Here is an 18,228-nt window from a genome sequence, read left to right on the forward strand (position 1 = left end):
GCAGCATCCGAGGAGCAGTAAATCGACGTTTCAGGCAAAAGCCCTTCATTAGGAGTACAGGCAGAGTGTCTGAACAGAAAGTGGTTAAGTACCTGGAATGCACTACCAGATGTAGAAACAGAGACAATAGCAATGTTATAGAGTCATAGAGATGTACAGCATGGAAACAGACTCTTCGGTCCAACCTGTCCATGCTGACCAGATATCCCAACCCAATCTAGTCCTACTTGCCAGCAACTGGCACATATACCCCCAAACCCCTTCCTATTCTTATACCCATCCAAATGCCTTTTAAATGTTGCAACTGTACCAGCCTCCACCACTTCCTCTGGCAGCTCATTCCATACCCATACCACCCTCTGTGTGAAAAAGTTGCCCCTTAGGTCTCTTATATCTTTCCCCTCTCACCCTAAACCTATGCCTTCCACTTCTGGACTCCCTGACCCCAGAGAAAAGACTTTGTCTATTTATCCGATCCATGCCGTTCACAATTTTGTAAACCTCCTCGCATTTATCTGAATTAAAGTCCATCTGCCACTTCTCAGCCCATTGGCCCATCTGATCAAGATCCTGTTGTCATCTGAGGTAACCTTCTTCGCTGTCCACCAAACCTCCAATTTTGGTGTCATCTACAAACTTACTAACCATACCTCTTACGCTCACATCCAAATCATTTATATAAATGACAAAAAGTAGAAGACCCAACACCGATCCTTGTGGTACACCACTGGTCACAGGCCTCCAGTCTGAAAAACAACCCTCCACCACCACCTTTGAGCCAGTTCTGTATCCAAATGGTGTCTTGACAGATACATGAATAGGCAGGGAATAGAGGGAAATGAATCACATAGAGACAATTTTTTTTTAAGTTTAGAAAGACATCATGTATCAGTGCAGGCTTGGTGGGAGAACATAGTGACATAGAATGATTTTACCTTAAAACACTGAAGAAGACTATTCGACACATTGGGTTTGTGCTACTTCTTTGGAAGAGCTATCCAATCAGTCCCAGGGGAGATAGGGCAACCCCTGGAATCGCTTGTGAAACAGAAAGTTTATTCAGGATTGGAGAGTCTAGTAATCCAAACACACAGCATACTCATCGGAGAGAAGATCAAAATTTCTTCAAGGTGGGCCAGAGGAGCATCAGAGGGAAGAATAGAACACCTTCCAGGCACTCAGGCTAATACTAAGGGGGATATGGGTTCAAATCCCACCACAGCATCTGGTACAATTTGAATTGTTAATAAAGCTAGAATTGAAACTAGTCTCAGCAATGGTGGCTATGACAACAATCATGGATACTCGAATTAATCCATTCTGGTTTACTAAAGGCCTTTAGGGAGGGGAATCTGCTGGTACAGACACAATGGGTTGAATAGCCTTTTTCTGTTCTGTAAATTTTAAATTCTACGGTCTTTACCTAGTCTGGTCTACAGGTGACTGCAGACCCACAGCAACGTAGTTAACTCTTAATTGCCCTCTGAAATGGCAAGGGCAATCAGGGATAGGCTATAATGCTGGCCTTACCAGTGACGCCTACATTCAATGACAAAGAAAAATAGAAGTCACCCGATGGGAATTCAGTGGAGCTAAATCTCCTCTTTCAAAACAACCGCACTCCCTTTAGGTGACACCATATTATTTTTTTGTTGTGAACTGACCTGGAAGCAAAACCCAACCTTTCCTCTTTCAGAGGACGTGGGCTTTCACAAGAGGAGCAAACCAGGATTGGCAGTGTAATTTCAGTCCGTAGACAGTAATTAAATCCGAGGGGTAAATTTAAAATAAAAGTGCCTCGCTAAAGCATGTAGATCGTTTCTTGAAAAAAAAAATGCCAGAGGGAGCACATTTGGAGTTCTGAATAACAGAAGGTGCAATGCCTCTTTTAATTATTTTCCCTGTCTGAATGCTCGCGATAGCTTTAGTTCTGGTGTGTATGTGTATGTGTGGGTTTTTCTAGTTGGATGAGAAGAGGAGAGATACAGATATCCGTGGGTGAAATTGCAGCGACATATGGTGAGGAGAGCAGGCAGCGTGTTCAGTTTCAGAGCGTCGCGATGTATCAAACTGCCCGCGGGTTACATTGTAGCGAGTAGGGGGAAAACCCTGAAATTACCTCGGTCTCCCAGCGTGTGAAAGATTATCCACATCAACCTCCACCTTTCCCCCTTCTCAATTCTAACTGATCTAGCAGTTACAATTTTGGGAGGTCTCTCTCGCTTTCTCAAACCCCCCGCCCCAACCTAAGTCCAATATTTAAGGGTAGCAATTTTGTTCATCCCTCTTTCTATCTGAAAGTCATTCGGGGCTTTTATTTTGGAGGGGTGGGTAGGCGGGGGGGGGGGGGGCGTAGCGGGATTGATCTGGCCAGGTTCAGATGGGTGAGGTGGAACGGGAAAGAGTTCTGCCCGAGTGCAGTTTGAATTTGCAGGAATATCTTCTCTGTGAGTGTTTTGTCTTTAAAGTCCCTCGGTTTCAGCTTGCATGTGTGGGAATTGGTTTGGAGCCATGACCTTAGCGTCCCTGGAACTCTGCCCCAGCACTGCCTCTCAGGTGTCGTGGAAATGCATAGGAAAGGGACAGTTGCATTTGTATAGCGCCTTTTGTGACACACCAGTGACGTTTTTAAAAGCTTTGCAGCCTATGAAGTACTTTTGAAGCCTAGTCGCTTATGTATTATGCCAAATGTTGGGGACAATTTGAGCTCAGCAAGCTCCCCAGAAGCAACAATAGGAAAAAGACCAAAAACAGATGACTTTGTGATGTTGATTAAGTGACCAACATTGACCAGGACACAGGAACACTTCTCTGTCCTTTTTTTGAAATGATGTCATTGTGTTTTTTTTAACCTGAGAGGGCCTGACTTGAAAAATGCCATTTCTGACCATGCAGGACCCTCTCTGTCCTGCACAGGGGGAGGAAGCCTTGGCACTGCACTCAAACACTGAGTTGGTAATTTTGAAGGGCTTTGTTTGATGCTTGAAATTGTTCGGGGTGAATATTGCATGTGGATAGTTACATCCCACTCTCACTCTGAGAAACTGTCAGCTAAAAAGCAGTGATCACTCTTTTTCTTCATTTACCTTTTTCCCCATATCATGTTTTTTTTTCTATCCCAGCGTGTTTTGGAGTTGTTTATATGCAGGTCTGTTCTTTCCATCGGTATTTCTAATCCAGGCCAGTCACCAGGAACACAGGTGCTGTTGTGCCAAGCTGGTTATATTAGCCAAAAAGTAAAATGCCAAATATTTTCCTGATTTGGAGGTGCTGGTGTTGGACTGGGGTGTACAAAGTTAAAAATCACACAACACCAGGTTTATTTGGAAGCACTAGTTTTTGGAACACTGGTCCTTTGTCAGGTGGTTGTGTGGTATTTTCCTAGTGCTGTATTTTCTTTTATATGGGATCCGTACAATGTTGAAACAGGCCCTTCGGCCCAACAAGCCTACACTTACTGTCCGAAGAGTGACCAATTCCCCTGACTAATGCACCTAACCTACACATCCCTGAACACCATGGGACAATTAATCATAACCAATCCACCTAATTGCACATCTTTGGATTGTGGGAGAAACCCACGCAGACCTGAGGAGAATGTGCAAACTCCACACAGACTGTTGCCTGAGGTTGGAATCGAACCCGGTTCCCTGGCACTGTGAGGCAGCGTTGCTAACCACTGAGCCACTGTGCTGCCCTTTTGATACATACCACCGCTAATCCATGAGAATTTCACTCGCTATTGGAGGAAACAAACCATCCCAGGCCGGGGCAAGTGGTTTAACACTTGACATTTTTCCTAAATTTTATTGCTGTATGTCATTTGCTACTTCATTCCTGCTTGCAAGTGGACTTAAACAAAAACCAGCTATCGCCTCATCCCAGTGATGATTCTATCAGAATAAAGCTAAACAACATTTCACATCTGGAGTCATTCACTATCCTGTTTTAAGCCTTCCTCACTGGAACGCTGTTATTCCTGAGACTGGTTAAAGTTTTAAAACCTCCCTTCAGAGGCTGAGGTGTGACCTTATAGAGGTTTACAAAATGATGAGGGGCATGGATAGGATGAATATGCAAAGTCTTTTCCCTGGGGTCGGGGAGTCCAGAACTAGAGGGCATAGGTTTAGGGTGAGAGGGGAAAGATATAAAAGAGACCCAAGGGGCAACCTTTTCACGCAGAGGGTGGTGCATGTATGGAATGAGCAGCCAGAGGATGTGGTAGATGCTAGTACAATTGCAACATTTAAGAGACATTTGGATGGGTACATGTATAAGAAGGGTTTGGAGGCATATGGGCCGGGTGCTGGCAGGTGGGACTAGATTGGGTTGGGATATCTGGTCAATATGGACGGGTTGGATCGAAGGGTGTGTTTCCATGCTGTACATCTATGACTCTATGACCTAACCTTGGCTCTCACTCATTGCAATAATGAGTGTATCACGTTGTCATTTTTGAATAAGATGGTACACTGTGAAAGTAAATGATCTCCAAAAGCAACATACTGCAGATGCTGAAAATCTGAAGTCAAGACAAAACAAAAAGCTGGAAAAGCTCACCAGGTCAGACAGATGGTGGGTGACTCACCTGCAATGGTAACTCTGTTTCTCTTCTTAGATGTTTTCTGACCCAGAGACATTGTTAATGTAAAAGATTGCTTCTTGCAAAAGTAAAAATGCAGGATAGTTTTCAAAAATAGTGCTGTTAAACCCAGTTAAAAACCAAAAGAACTGCAGATGCCGTAAATCAGAAACAAAAACAGAAATTGCTGGAAAACCTTCAGTTCTGAGGAAGGGTCGCCAGACCTGAAATGTCAACTCTGATTGCTCTCCACAGATGCAGCCAGACCTGCTGAGCTTTTCCAGCAGCTTCTGTTTTTGTTTCTGTTGAACCCAGCGATCAGGTCATAGATCTCATTGCAATTTGAGGGAAGTTGTAACCCGTGCTGCCTGTCGCTTTTGCCTAAATTACAAGTGATTGCACTTCATACGTACTTCTTTGGCTGTGGCACACTTTGGGAAATCCTTGGATTGTGGAAAAATACCGCTGAATAAATGCAAGGTCTGATTCTCAGATGTCTGTGGTGACAGAGTGGGTAAAGTCTCTGCTGCTGAGCTAGAAATGCCATGTTGCAATCCTCCTCCTAGACTTGATGGTTGAGGGAGGTGAGTTCATAACAAGATGGCCAGGAAGGTTGATTGTTAATCTGCAAGTCCTGCCCATACGTTGACAGCAGACTGTAAGAGTGGTCTACTGGTTGGCCGTCATGCTTGATGCAGCATCATATCTCTCCTCCCTCTGGGGACAGGCTCATAACCTGTGCTAAGAGATGCAAGCTACAGAAGCAGAGCCAACTCCTTTTTTTTCCCCTGCTTTGTGCATTACCAGATGATGAAAGCATTCTATGTCTATCTTTCTTTGCTATATTTTCACGACCTGAAGGCAGGCTCAATTGCAGAAGCTTTGGTGACCCCCTAGTTTTTTTTCCACCGAGGGTTGGTTCACTCAGTTGGCTGGATCCCTGTAATGGCTGTGGTAGTTCATAGAGGTCCTGCCTCTTTATCTTATAGAATGGATACCCTTAAACTATTCTCAAGCGATTGTCTCTCTTTAATGAAGAGAAATGTCTATGGTCCATTGTGGACTTGGTTCCTTACTTTACTCCATCAATCGGGAGTCTCTTTTGACGTGCCAGGCAAAACTAATCTGACATCCTCATATACACTTTTAACAGAGATACTTGGCAGGTGAGCACAGAACATACTGCACAGAAACAGGCCATTCAGCCCAATTAGCTGTGCTGGGGAACAAAACAGAGAAAACTAAGGCCCCACAACAAGAAGTAGTCTTTGGCCCGTCAACATTTTAATTGATTGATAAATCAATTGCGTTGTGAGTTTATACCTGAAGTGGAGGCTAGCGCAATTGCAGCATTTTAAAGGCATCTGGATGGGTATATGAATAGGAAGGGTTTGGAGGGAGTGCTGGCAAATGGGACTAGATTAGGTAAGGATATCTGGTCAGCATGGACGAGTTGGACTGAAGGGTCTGTTTCTGTGCTGTATATATCTCTATGACTCTATAAGCAGCACTTTGGAGATCTAACCCTTGTTTACAAATCAACTGAAGAAATGACAAACAATGTTATTTTAAAAGTATTTAACATCTAGTCTAAACCTTGTCTGTTCTACATGTTTTGATTGTAGTCAAAAGTTATATTGTTCTTCCATTGATTCTGGATTTATAAAATGGAAATTAGTGCAGAATATGTATTAATTTATGTTTGCTCTAACTGAAGGTTTATTCTTTAGCAGACCTTGGTTATCTGGTTTTAGAAATAAAGACTATTTATTATCTAATTGGATGAATGCCTGTAACAGAGTTTTAGAAGGGACAGTTTGGTCTTTTATTTGCCAATTTCCTTTCCTGTTGAGGTTAACACTTTTTACTGGGAGTATAGTTTCACAAGCAGCACCAATCTCAGAACCTTGCTAAGATGAACATGATTCATTATGTGAGCCTTGACTGTGAGTTATTTGACCATGTGTGCATCACAATTGAATCTGATCCTTTACTCAGACCCTTTGCAGGAATTTCTGTTGAGTGATTCAGGACTTGTAATGACCCTTGAAGCCCAGCTTGATATCTGCTTTGGCAGAACTCACCCAGTTTAGCCCTCACTGAGCATTTAACATCATGTGATTTTTGTGTTGTAGTTGTCAAGATATACTTTCTCCTTTAATTTAAAAAAAAATTGCATCTGTGTAGTTCCTTTCACATTCTGAGGTTATTTCAAAGCATTTTACAGACCGTGATCTGTTCTTGAATTGTAATCACTGTGAAAACACAGCGATCAATTTCCTCACAGCAAGATCCCTCAAGTAGCAATGTGTTAATGATCACATAGTTTGTTTTTGTGATGTTGTTTGGTGCATTAATGTTGGTTACAACACTATAAGAGACCATTAGATATTGGAGCAGAATTAGACTGTTTGGCCTATTGAATCTGATCCGCCATTCAATCGTGGCTGATATGTTTATCAATCCCATTCTCCTGCCTACTCCCTGTAACCCTCGATTCCCTTACTGTTCAAGAACCTACCATCTCTGTACCAAAGACACTCAATGCCTTTGCCTCCACAGCCCTCAGCAGCAATGAGTTCCATGATTCATCACCCTGTAGCTGAAGAAATTCCTCCTCATTTCCATTCTAAAGGGTCGTCCCTTCACTCTGAGATTGTGCCCTGTGGTCCTCGTCTCTCCTACTCGTGGAAACATTTTCTCCATTCCCACTCTACCCAGGCCTCAGTATTCTGTAAGTTCCAGTGAGAACCCCACTCATCTTTCTAAACTCCATAGAGTACAGACAAAGAGGCTTGAATTGCTGCCTATATAACAATCCTTCATCCCCAGGATCATTCTTGTAAACCTCTTCTGGACCCTTCCAAAGCCAGCATAAACTTCCTTGGATAAGGGGTCCAAAACTGCTTACCAGGGAGAAGCTTCCTGCTTTTCTGTAAAGCAGTCCCATGATAGTTTCTTAATGTCTAACTAAAAGGGCAGATAGCAGAGATTTAGCACCTCATCTGAAAGGTAACATTGCCAACAGTGCAGAATTTCTTCAAACCTGCACTGGAGTGTCATCTTTAATTTGTTTTGTACCAGGCTCTGGAGTTAGTTGCTCAGTTGGTTGGACAGCTGGTTTGCAATGCAGTGTGAAGCCAACAGCAAGTTTCCATTCCTGCAATGGTTGAGGTTACCGTGAAGGACTTTGCTTCTCAACCTCTCCTCTTGCCCAAAGTGTGGGGACTTTTAAGGTAAACCACCACCCATGGTCCCTCTCTGATGACAGAGAAGCCCTGGTTAGACTGTGGTCACTTTTCCTTGTGTACGCTGGCTTGAGGCAGTCTGTAATAATGTTCTACTTCTTCTCACGTGCTGTTTCTAGTTCATGGGAAAGTTCAGGAATAAGACCAAAAAGCAACATCATGTGCCATTAAAAGAACCACTATAATACCTTGTGTATGTGTTATATTAGATATTGAGCTATGCAGTATTACAGCACAGAATGAGGAATTTCATCCTATCGAGTCTGCACCAGTTATCAAGCACCTATCTATTCTAAGCCCATTTCCCTGTATTTGGTCCATAGTCTTTTATGCAATGTAATTTCAAGTGTTTGCCCAAATACTTTTAAGGATTTCTACCTTGATGAACCTTTCAGGCAGGGATTTCCAGATGCTCATCACCCTCTGGATAAAATAAATTCCTTCTAAATACCCTCTAAACCTCTTGCCCCTACCCTAGATTCATGACCTCTGTTAATTGACCGGTCTACTTAGGGAGAAAGTGAGGACTACAGATGTTGGAGAGCAGAGTTGAAAAGTGTGGTGCTGGAAAAGCATAGCCAGTCAGGCAGCTCCTGCGCCTCAGATGCTGCTTGATTGGCTGTGTTTTTCCAGCACCACACTCTCTTTGGTCTACTAAGGGGAAAAGTTTATTCCTATTGACCTTATCCATGCTCTTCATACTTTTCAATCTGCTGCAAGGAAAATAGCTCTAAACTATGTAACCTCTCTTTGTAGCTGGGCGAGATCCTGGTGAATCTCCTCCGCACTTTCACCAGTGCAATCACGTCTTTGCTATAGTGTAGTTACCAGAGCTGCAAACAGTGCTCCAGCTGTGGTTTTACTAATGCGCTATACAGCTCAATCATAACCTCCCAGCTCTTGTATTCTGTGCCTCGACTAATAATGGCAAGTATCCCATGTCTTCTTGACCACCCGACCATCCTGTCCTGTTGCCTAACACATATTGAAGTGTGTTTGAATAATATTAGAGCTATTTCAGGAAAACGTTTGTAAAGTTATAAAGTTGGTTGTTGATTGTGTCTTTACTTCCACTACTTGCAATATTTGAATGCATCATTCTAACTTAGAACCTTTTAATTACAGAAATCTGTGACCATGAGGTCTTCAATATCAGTTGGTAAGTGTTTTAAAAATCATTTTTGATATAATTTTGATATCTTTTTTGGATCATTGGAATTTCTTTTGGGGTAGAAGTGATGAACTCAGGGCATGGTTAGGAATATAGGTCTGGGATATCATAGCAATTATAGAAACATGGCTCAGGGATGGGCAGGACTGGCAGCTGAATGTTCCAGGATACAAATGCCACAGGAAGGATCGAAAGGGAGGCAAGAGAGGAGGGGGAGTGGCATTTTTGATGAGGGAGGATATTCCCAGAAATACATCCAGGGAAGTTATTTGGGTGGAACTGAGAAATAAGAAAGGGATGATCACCTTATTGGGATTGTACTATAGACCCCCCTAATAGTCAGAGGGAAATTGAGAAACAAACTTGTAAGGAGATCTCAGCTTTCTGTAAGAATAATAAGGTGGTTATGGTAGGGGATTTTAACTTTCCAAACAGAGACTGGGACTACCATAGTGTTAAAGGTTTAGATGGAGAGGAATTTGACTTACTCTTGGGAAATAAGGCAGGGCAGGTGACTGAGGTGTCAGTGGGGGAGCACTTTGGGGCCAGTGACCATAATTCTATTAGATTTAAAATTGTTGATGGAAAAGGATAGACCAGATCTAAAAGTTGAAGTTCTAAATTGAAGAGGGGCCAATTTTGACGGTATTAGGCAAGAACTTTCAAAAGCTGATCAGGGGCAGATGTTCGCAGGTAAAGGGAAGGCTGGAAAATAGGTAGCCTTCAGAAATGAGATAACGAGAATCCAGAGAAAGTATATTCCTGTTAGGGTGAAAGGAAATGCTGGTAGGTATAGGGAATGCTGGATGACTAAAGAAATTTGAGGATTTGGTTGAGAAAAAGAAGGAAGCATATGTAAGGTATAGACAGGATAGATCTAGTGAATCCTTAGAAGAGTATAAAGGAAGTAGGAGTATATTTAAGAGGGAAAATCAGGAGGGCAAAAAGGGGACATGAGATACCTTTTGGCAAATAGAATTAAGGAGGATCCAAAGGATGTTTACAAATGTATTAAGGACAAAAGAGTAACAAGGGAAAGAATAGGGCCTCTCCAAGATCAGCAAGGCAGCCTTTGCGTGGAGCCACAGAAAATGGGGGAGATACTAAATGAGTATTTTGCGTCAGTATTTACTGTGGAAAAGGATATGGAAGATATAGACTGTAGGGAAATAAATGGTGGCATCTTGCAAAATGTCCAGATTACAGAGGAGGAAGTGCTGGATGTCTTGAAATGGGTGAAGGTGCATAAATCCCCAGGACCTGATCAGGTGTACTCTAGAACTCTGTGGGAAGCTAGAGAAGTGATTGCTGGGCCTCTTGCTGAGATATTTGTATCATCGATAGTCACAGGTGAGGTGCTGGAAGACTGGAGGTTGGCAAATGTGGTGCCACTGTTTAAGAAGGGTGGTAAGGACAAGCCAGGGAACTATAGACCAGTGAGCCTGACGTCAGTGATGGGCAAGTTGTTGGAGGGAATCCTGAGGGACAGGATGTAAATGTATTTGGAAAGGCAAGGACTGATTCGGGATTGTCAACATGGCTTTGTGCATGGGAAATCATGTCTCACAAACTTGATTGAGTTTTTTGAATAAGTGACAAAGAGTATTGATGAGGGCAGAGCGGTAGTTGTGATCTATATGAACTTCAGTAAGGTGTTCGACAAGGTTCCCCATGGGAGACTGGTGAGCAAGGTTAGATCTCACAGAATACAGGGAGAACTAGCCATTTGGATACAGAACTGTTTCAAAGGTAGAAGACAGAGGGTGGTGGTGGAGGGTTGTTTTTCCAACTGGAGGCCTCTGACCAGTGGAGTGCCACAAGGACCAGTCCTCTACTTTTTGTCATTTACATAAATGATTTGGGTGCGAGCATAAGAGGTACAGTTAGTAAGTTTGCAGATGACACCAAAATTGGAGGTGCATTGGACAGGGAAGAGGGTTACCTCAGATTACAACAGGATCTTGACCAGATGGGCCAATGGGCTGAGAAGTGGCAGATGGAGTTTAATTCAGATAAATGCAAGATGCTGCGTTTTGGGAAAGCAAATCTTAGCAGGACATATACACTTAATGGTAAGGTCCGAGGGAGTGTTACTGAACAAAGAGACCTTGGAGTGCAGGTTCATAGCTCCTTGAAAGTGGAGTCGCAGGTAGATAGGATAGTGATGAAGGTGTTTGGTATGCTTTCCTTTATTGGTCCGAGTATTGAGTACAGGAGTTGGGAGGTCACGTTGCGGCTGTACAGGACATTGGTTAAGGCACTCTTGGAATATTGCATGCAATTCTGGTCTCCTTCCTATTGGAAATACATTGTGAAACTTGAAAGGATTCAGAAAAGATTTACATGGATGTTGCCAGGGTTGGAGGATTTGAGCTATAGGGAGAGGCTGAACAGGCCGGGGCTGTTTTCCCTGGAGCGTCAGAGGCTGAGGGGTGACCTTATAGAGGTTTACAAAATTGAGGGGCATAGATAGGGTATATAGGCAAAGTCTTTTCCCTGGGGTGGGGGAGTCTAGAGCTAGAGAGCATAGGTTTAGGGTGAAAGGACAACTTTTTTGCACAGGGTGGTATGGGTATGGAATGAACTAGCAGAGGAAATGATAGAGGCTGGAACAATGCAACATTTAAGAGGCATTTGGATGGGTATATGAATGGGAAAGGTTTGGAGGGATATGGGCCAGGTGCTGGCAGGTGGGACTAGATTGGGTTGGGGTATCTGGTCGGCATGGACGGGTTGGACCGAAGGGTCTGTTTCCATGCTGTACATCTCTATGACTCTGTCTGTCTTAAATATTTTAAGGTAGGTTCTTCATTTCTGTTTGTCTGCAGCTGCCATATCAAACCCTATATTTCTGTGATTGTGGCTGTTTAAATGCTGCTCCAGGTGTTAGCTTTAACCTGTGTGTGTGAGAGAAAAAATATTTTATTATAGAGAGGCTCTTATGCTGCAGCTACCACATGGTGGTGGGTAACCAAGAAATTCTCTCGCTCCTAGAGTAGGCATCTTGGAAAGATTTATGGATTGATTTATCAATGTGTTTGGTTGCCTTTCATGGCCATCAAATTCTGAGGTGGGGCTTGAAGCCATAGCTTCTGATCCAGACGTAGTGGCACTACACACTGCTCCATGAGATCCAAGACCACTCTTCACTTGGAATTATAGAATCCCTACAGTGCAGAAAGAGGCCATTTGGCCCATCGACTGTGCACCAATCCCCCAAAGAGCATCCCAATGAGATTCCCGCCCACCTTATTTCTGATTTTCCATGGATAATCCAATGAGCCTGCGCATTCCTGGGCATTACGAGACAATTTATCATGACCAATCCATCTAATCTGCACGTCTTTGGACTTTGGAAGGAAACTGGAGCACTTATCAGAAACCCATGCATACACTGGAGAAGGTGCAAACTCTGCAGTCAGTTGCCCAATGCTGGGATTGAACCAGGGTCTCTTTGGTGCTGTGAGACAGCAGTGCTATCAGTGCCACCGTGCTACCTCATGTAGGTAAGGATGGTATCTGAGACTGCTGTGGTCTGTGTGGTTCAGTTTTATATCAACCACAATTTCTATTGAATGTCAATAGATTATCTCAAGGTAATTTGCTGGAGCATTATAATTGCAAAATATGACAGTCATCCAGGCCAAAGAGACAGTTTTTAGAAGTATCTTGAAAGTGGAATGGAAGGTATTTCAGAACTTGGAGCAAGGTAACTGAAGACACAGCTGTTACTGAAGGAGTGATTAACATCAGGAATTCTTCAGATACCAGAGTTAGTTGAGCAGATATCTTGGAGACTTGAGGGCCTGGAGGAGTTTGCCAAGACAGGAAGGGATCAGGCCATGTAGGGATTTGAAAACAAGCAAAGATTTATAAAATTAAGGTGTTGTCAGTGTGGTCTGTGAGTGCAGGGGGCACTAAGTGAACGGGACTTAGTGAAACTAAAGATGTGCTGTTATACTTTGGTTCGCATTAATTTTATGAAGAGCTGAATGTCAGAGATGCTTCGGGAGTATGATGAAATAGCAAAGTATCGAGGGAATAAAAGAAGGAAAAAGAGTTTTGGCAGCAAATGAGCCAAAGCAAGGGTGAAATCAAATGATGTTACCAAGGTGGAAAAAAACTGGTCTTCCTGATGGTGCAGCTATATGGTCAGCAGATTATCATGAGGTTACATAAGGCACCCAAGGCTGTAAACATAGACTTGGTTTAACCTCAGACAGTTGCCAAGTAGAAAGCTAGAGTCAGTACCTAGAGAATAGAGTTTGGAGCAGGGTGTGAAAACAATGTCATCAGTCTTCCCAACATTAATTAGAAGAAAATTCTGCCCATCCAATTCAGGGTGTTAGAGAAGCAGTCTGATCACTTAGCAAGGCCGGGGGGGGGGGGGGGTCAAGAAAGATGGTGATGAGGTGGAGCTCAGTTCTGTCGGTATACACTCAACAACTGACTTTCAGGTATGTCACTGAGGGGCAGTGCATATTTGAGAAAGAGGAGGGGGGGCCAATGATAGGTCATTGCAGAATGCCAGTTAATGACGTGGGAGCAAGAATTGAAGCCATCATGGGTGATTCAAATCGCATGGTGGATTCAACAACCAAGTGAATTTGTCTGCTTTGTATTAATGTGCCACATTCTCTGTTGACTGTTCTAGCCCAGAATTGTGCTGCAACTGTTCTTTGGTGAGGATACCACAGTTTCAAGGCAGACCACGAACCATTAAATAATTCGGCTTCCAGCACTGTATTCTATCATTAATCCAAAGTCTACAGTATGAAAGATTATATTGTGTCCTGAAGTTTGGCCTCAGAATGCAGGGCATTGTAAATTTGGTTTTGCAGGAGAAGAGATACTGTGTTTGAGTGCCTGCTGCAAACACAGATTGTTGTGTGGTAGAGGCAGGCACAGCAGCTGAGACCATTGTTGTGCAATGTATTCTAACTCAATATGGTTCCAATATGAGCATATTGTAATATCAATGATTGAGAGAACATGCAAGCATCTAAGTTGCCAATTTTGGTACTTAAAACGTAAGCCCCTGTTAATAAACTGAAGTTGAAGGTGCCAGAGTTACATATGGGAAATATTAATATGCCATTTAAAACTCAAATGGGTGAACATAAAAGTCATTCTCCTCACATCCTGTTGTATTCAAATTTTCCCATGTTTTCTCATTTCTTTAGAAGAGATGGCTTCTGACTGGTGCAAGATGACATCAGAGCGTTATTTGCAACACTGTCACCTCACTTTTATAAATGCATTTAATGAGCTCCTCTTCAGTCAGCAACATGAGCCAACAAGATACCTCAAGTGGGCCCAGGAAGGACTGCTGCTCAGTAAAAAAGTGTAAGTTTTGTATTTTTAAAAAATTAAAGAGAGCCGTGGTCCAGATTGAAATTACTAATGTTCTCCATCATTTCTTCTCTGTAACTGACAGCATCTTTGGGAGTCACGTGTGTAGGATACTGTAGAAATACAGGTGTACCTGTCAATGATTCCAGACGAATGGACTCTTGAGGTTGCTTCAGATTACAATTAACAGCAAAATTTGAATAAATGTGATCTTCCACTCTTAAATCCCGAGTCTCACTATAAACCGCTTGAATTGTATTGGTGATAAGGTGGAAGTGACCTCATGGACATGGGTGTTATAGAAGTGACACATACACATAACTGTGTGTATTTGGTGTCAATTTCACTTGATGTCTAATTTCCACAGCAGTGAATACAAATCACTGGAGTCTTTGAAATTACATTCTTAGTCCTCAATGTGCTCATTAGTAATGCAGTGTTAAAGGATTCCTGTTTAGTGTGTGACTTTTCAATGGTTCCTGGATGATGGAAGAATCTGTTATCAGCTTTTAATCTTTAGTAGATTCTAATAAATAAGAAGAAACACGTACTTCCAGGAAATGTCATTGTAAAGAAACCAGATATTTTAATTGCATCTTTTCATTTAAATCCTGATATGAATATGTTTTAATCCCTGTTATAATACAGTTCAGCTTCTAGTAGGAGGTCTGGGAGTAGGGTGAAGAGGATAGGATTGATTCAGCAGGATAATACAAATGTGACAGCTTGAATGGTCTCTTTGACTGTGTTGTAAAAATGTTAAGATATATTCGTACATCTTCCATAGCGCAGGTCGCATTGAGTCAGAGAAGAGAGTGTTTTGTAGCAATAGTGGTGTTAAATGCCACGTATGAGACAACATCAGAGCCACTGAATTACAGTGACTCAATAAGTCAAAGCCCATTTTTATGAAATGCTTTTGTAGGATTTCTAAAGGTTTTTTTTAGGATTGCATTCTGCAATTTTCGTTTTTAATTACGGTGTGAAACCATAAATGAATCAGCTTTGTTGTACATATACAATTCTTTTCCTATTTGTGTTTAATTGCTGTGTACTTTTTATTAGCTTTAGAGCTAAGCACAGACAGTGAAGTGCTGTGTAAGCTGCACCTGTTGGAGTTCGAAACAGTTGCATTGGGCTACTCTTGCGCTGGGGATGGTCTTGACCTTTGGTGGAAATGGGATGAAAGCCTTGGAGCATGACAGTACTAGAGTCAAGTTTTGTAGATGCAGTGATGCAATGGGTCATCCTTTAGTCTGAATATGACTTCCTTGTTATTTGAGTTAATAAGACCAGAGGGTATGATTTTCAATTAGTGAAAGCTGCATTTAGAACTGATAAATTAGCAAGAATTTTTTTTTAATTGTAAGATAATTAATGTTTGGAATTTCTCTTTCCTTTTCCTCTCACAGGATGTGGGCATTGCTGTCTAGGCCAGCATTGTCACTGAATCCTAATTGTCCCTGGAGAAGGTGTTGATAAGACACCTTCCTGGCCCTTTGCATTCTATATGGCGTAGGGACACCCACACTGTGCTGAGGGAGGGAGTTCCAGACATTTCAGACGGTGTCAGTGAGGAAATAGTGATATTGTTCCAAATCACAATGCTGTGTGGCTTGGAGGGGGGCTTGGTGGTGGTGTCCCCATGCACCTGCTGCCCTTGTTTTTCGAGGTAAAGGCCACAGGTTTGGAAGGTGCTGTTGAAGGAGCCTTGAGTTGCTGCAGTACTGTACATCTTGTAGATAGTACCAGCTGCTGCCACTGTGTGTCAGTAGTGAAGGAGTGAATGCTGAGGGTAATGGGCAGGACAGGACATTTAAAGCAGAGCTATTGGTCACATTCAGATCTAGACTGGGAAGTGTTTATGTATGGAGAGTTGAGCTTTGGTGGTCCTCTCCTTGGCTACCATGATGTCAGCACAGGATAATCTCTAAAGTATCATTCCGGGTTTGTCTTCTACACGCTATTTAATATGTTGTACACCAATGGTATGCACCCTTAACCTTCTCTTGAAACGCTTGAAGTTAATATTAAGAGTTGGTTTAGGGATTGAACAACGATGGCTCTGAATCAGAATAGGGAGTGGGAAGAAGAAAATAAAAACAGGATTCCTTTCTGTTGTTTCAGTCCAATTTTGTTAACCCTCCAGGAAGTGACGTGCTTTCCTTGTCCCCCAAGCATCAGTCAAAGCAGGGCTCTTGATCCACTTGTGGGAATGTCCCTATGTCTGGACTTGGAGCCCTGGGCTCAAGCCCAACTGCTCAAGAGATGTGTAATAAGAGATGTGATTAGGAAAATATCTGCATCAGTCAACTCTTGTCATAGAGTTATCATTAACAACCACTGAGTTATTAGGTCAGCCCTTAAACAATGCCTTACATAATTAGTCTAGTCCCTCTCTTAGCATAAAAGCACTTCCAAAATCTCACCTTCTCCTGTTGCTGTGTTCCTTGGGAAGGCTGTCACTGTCCTTCTTAGACAGGAGTGATATCTTGGTTTGCATCGAATCTGTTGACAAAAGGAGCTGGAGCTGTGCCCTGAGCATTGTGGAGATTGTGTAGGAGTTCCAGCGGCAATTTTCACACCCATTGCTTTATGTTAAAATTAAACACCCAGTTAATGACTGTGTGCAATAAAAATAAAATTTGTACCTTTCAACTCTTTGTCTTGTTAGTACACAAGGTTGCTTACTCTGGTTAGATGTATTCCTGGATCTTTCAGCACGTGAAGTCCCCCTCCCCCATCCAACCACCTTACCCAGTCAAATAGCCTTTATTCTCGGTCACCACTATTTTTACAACCAATAAACAAATTGAACAAAACCTCTGCACGTTTTCACTCTGGTTGGTTGCGCCAGTGCTGAAGAGATTAAGCTTTAATTCATGGAGACTCCAGTATAGTCCTGGAGGGTTGTAAGTAGAGGAGGAAGTCTTGGTCCCCAGAGCATTGTCAAAAAGGCAGCATACAAGATTCTGAGGGGGCTTGGCAGAGTGGATGCTGAGTCTCCTCTCCTAGGAGATCCAAGGTTGGGGGGAGGCACCCTTTCAAAATCAGGCTTCTCTCATATCAAAACAGGGATGACAAGGAATTACTTCTCTGATTGTTAGTGTCTGGAATTCCCGCCCCCCAACCAGGAGACTGGGTTCATTGAATATGTTTAAGGCTGATATAGACAGACTTTTGATTTTAATCCAGATATTTCCTAATCATCCTATTCCGAGATATTATTACACCCCCCCTGGAAAAGGTCGCACTTAAACTTGGGTCTCTTGCCTCAGAGATAGTAACACTACCACTGCACCGTCAGAACCCTAAAATAAAACCACGCCTTGGTGTAGATATTTTTAATCAGCCTGTTCAGATGTGTTACAATATATTGTCTATGGTGGGTGAGATTTGAACCTGGACCTTCTGACCCAGAGGTAGGGACACAACTATTGCATAATATGAGATAAGTAGGAAAATGGAGGTCAAGGTCAGGTCAGATCAGCCATGAGCTTATTGACCAGTGGGCTAGATTTGAAGAGCCAAATGGCCTCCTCCTGCTCTAACTTCTTATTTTCGGAAGTTCTTACTCTTTCAAGGGTGATTAGCCCATGCGTCACAGCCTGGTCTCAAAGCATGAACGCATTTTTCACCTTGCTTTGTTCGCTTGTCATTTTTTTTAATCTCCAAAGATGTGGCTCAAAACCTCTGGCAGCCTAAACTAGGCCCTGAATCCTAGATTGGTCTGCCTTAAACAAAAACATTTGGCTCATCCCCACATCCTTTCCCTTGCCACCACCACCCTCCCCTCAAAACAAAATCCTGCAACTTGGTTGGAACATTGTGTTCCTGACTGAATTTAAAGGAAAACATTTTGTGGACAATTACTT

At 42.7% G+C, this 18,228-nt stretch overlaps 1 protein-coding gene across 4 annotated transcripts in view; it reads left to right on the forward strand.

Moving 5' to 3' along the window:
- LOC140494170 (E3 ubiquitin-protein ligase DZIP3-like) overlaps positions 1 to 18,228 on the forward strand; it is a 119,444-nt gene that overhangs the window by 690 nt on the left and 100,526 nt on the right. The window contains exons 1-3 of one of the 4 annotated variants that reach the window (XM_072593271.1): positions 1,694 to 1,874; positions 8,956 to 8,989; positions 14,185 to 14,347. In XM_072593271.1, the coding sequence (XP_072449372.1) occupies positions 8,968 to 8,989; positions 14,185 to 14,347 (185 nt within the window). In that variant the 5' untranslated portion in view covers positions 1,694 to 1,874; positions 8,956 to 8,967. Of the gene's footprint in view, positions 1 to 1,693; positions 1,875 to 1,932; positions 2,020 to 4,539; positions 4,597 to 8,955; positions 8,990 to 14,184; positions 14,348 to 18,228 lie in introns of those variants that run through there. The other 3 variants (XM_072593270.1, XM_072593269.1, XM_072593272.1) reach the window with 3 other exon arrangements.

This window comes from Chiloscyllium punctatum, chromosome 23 (genome assembly GCF_047496795.1).
Source record: "Chiloscyllium punctatum isolate Juve2018m chromosome 23, sChiPun1.3, whole genome shotgun sequence".
NCBI lineage: Eukaryota > Metazoa > Chordata > Chondrichthyes > Orectolobiformes > Hemiscylliidae > Chiloscyllium > Chiloscyllium punctatum.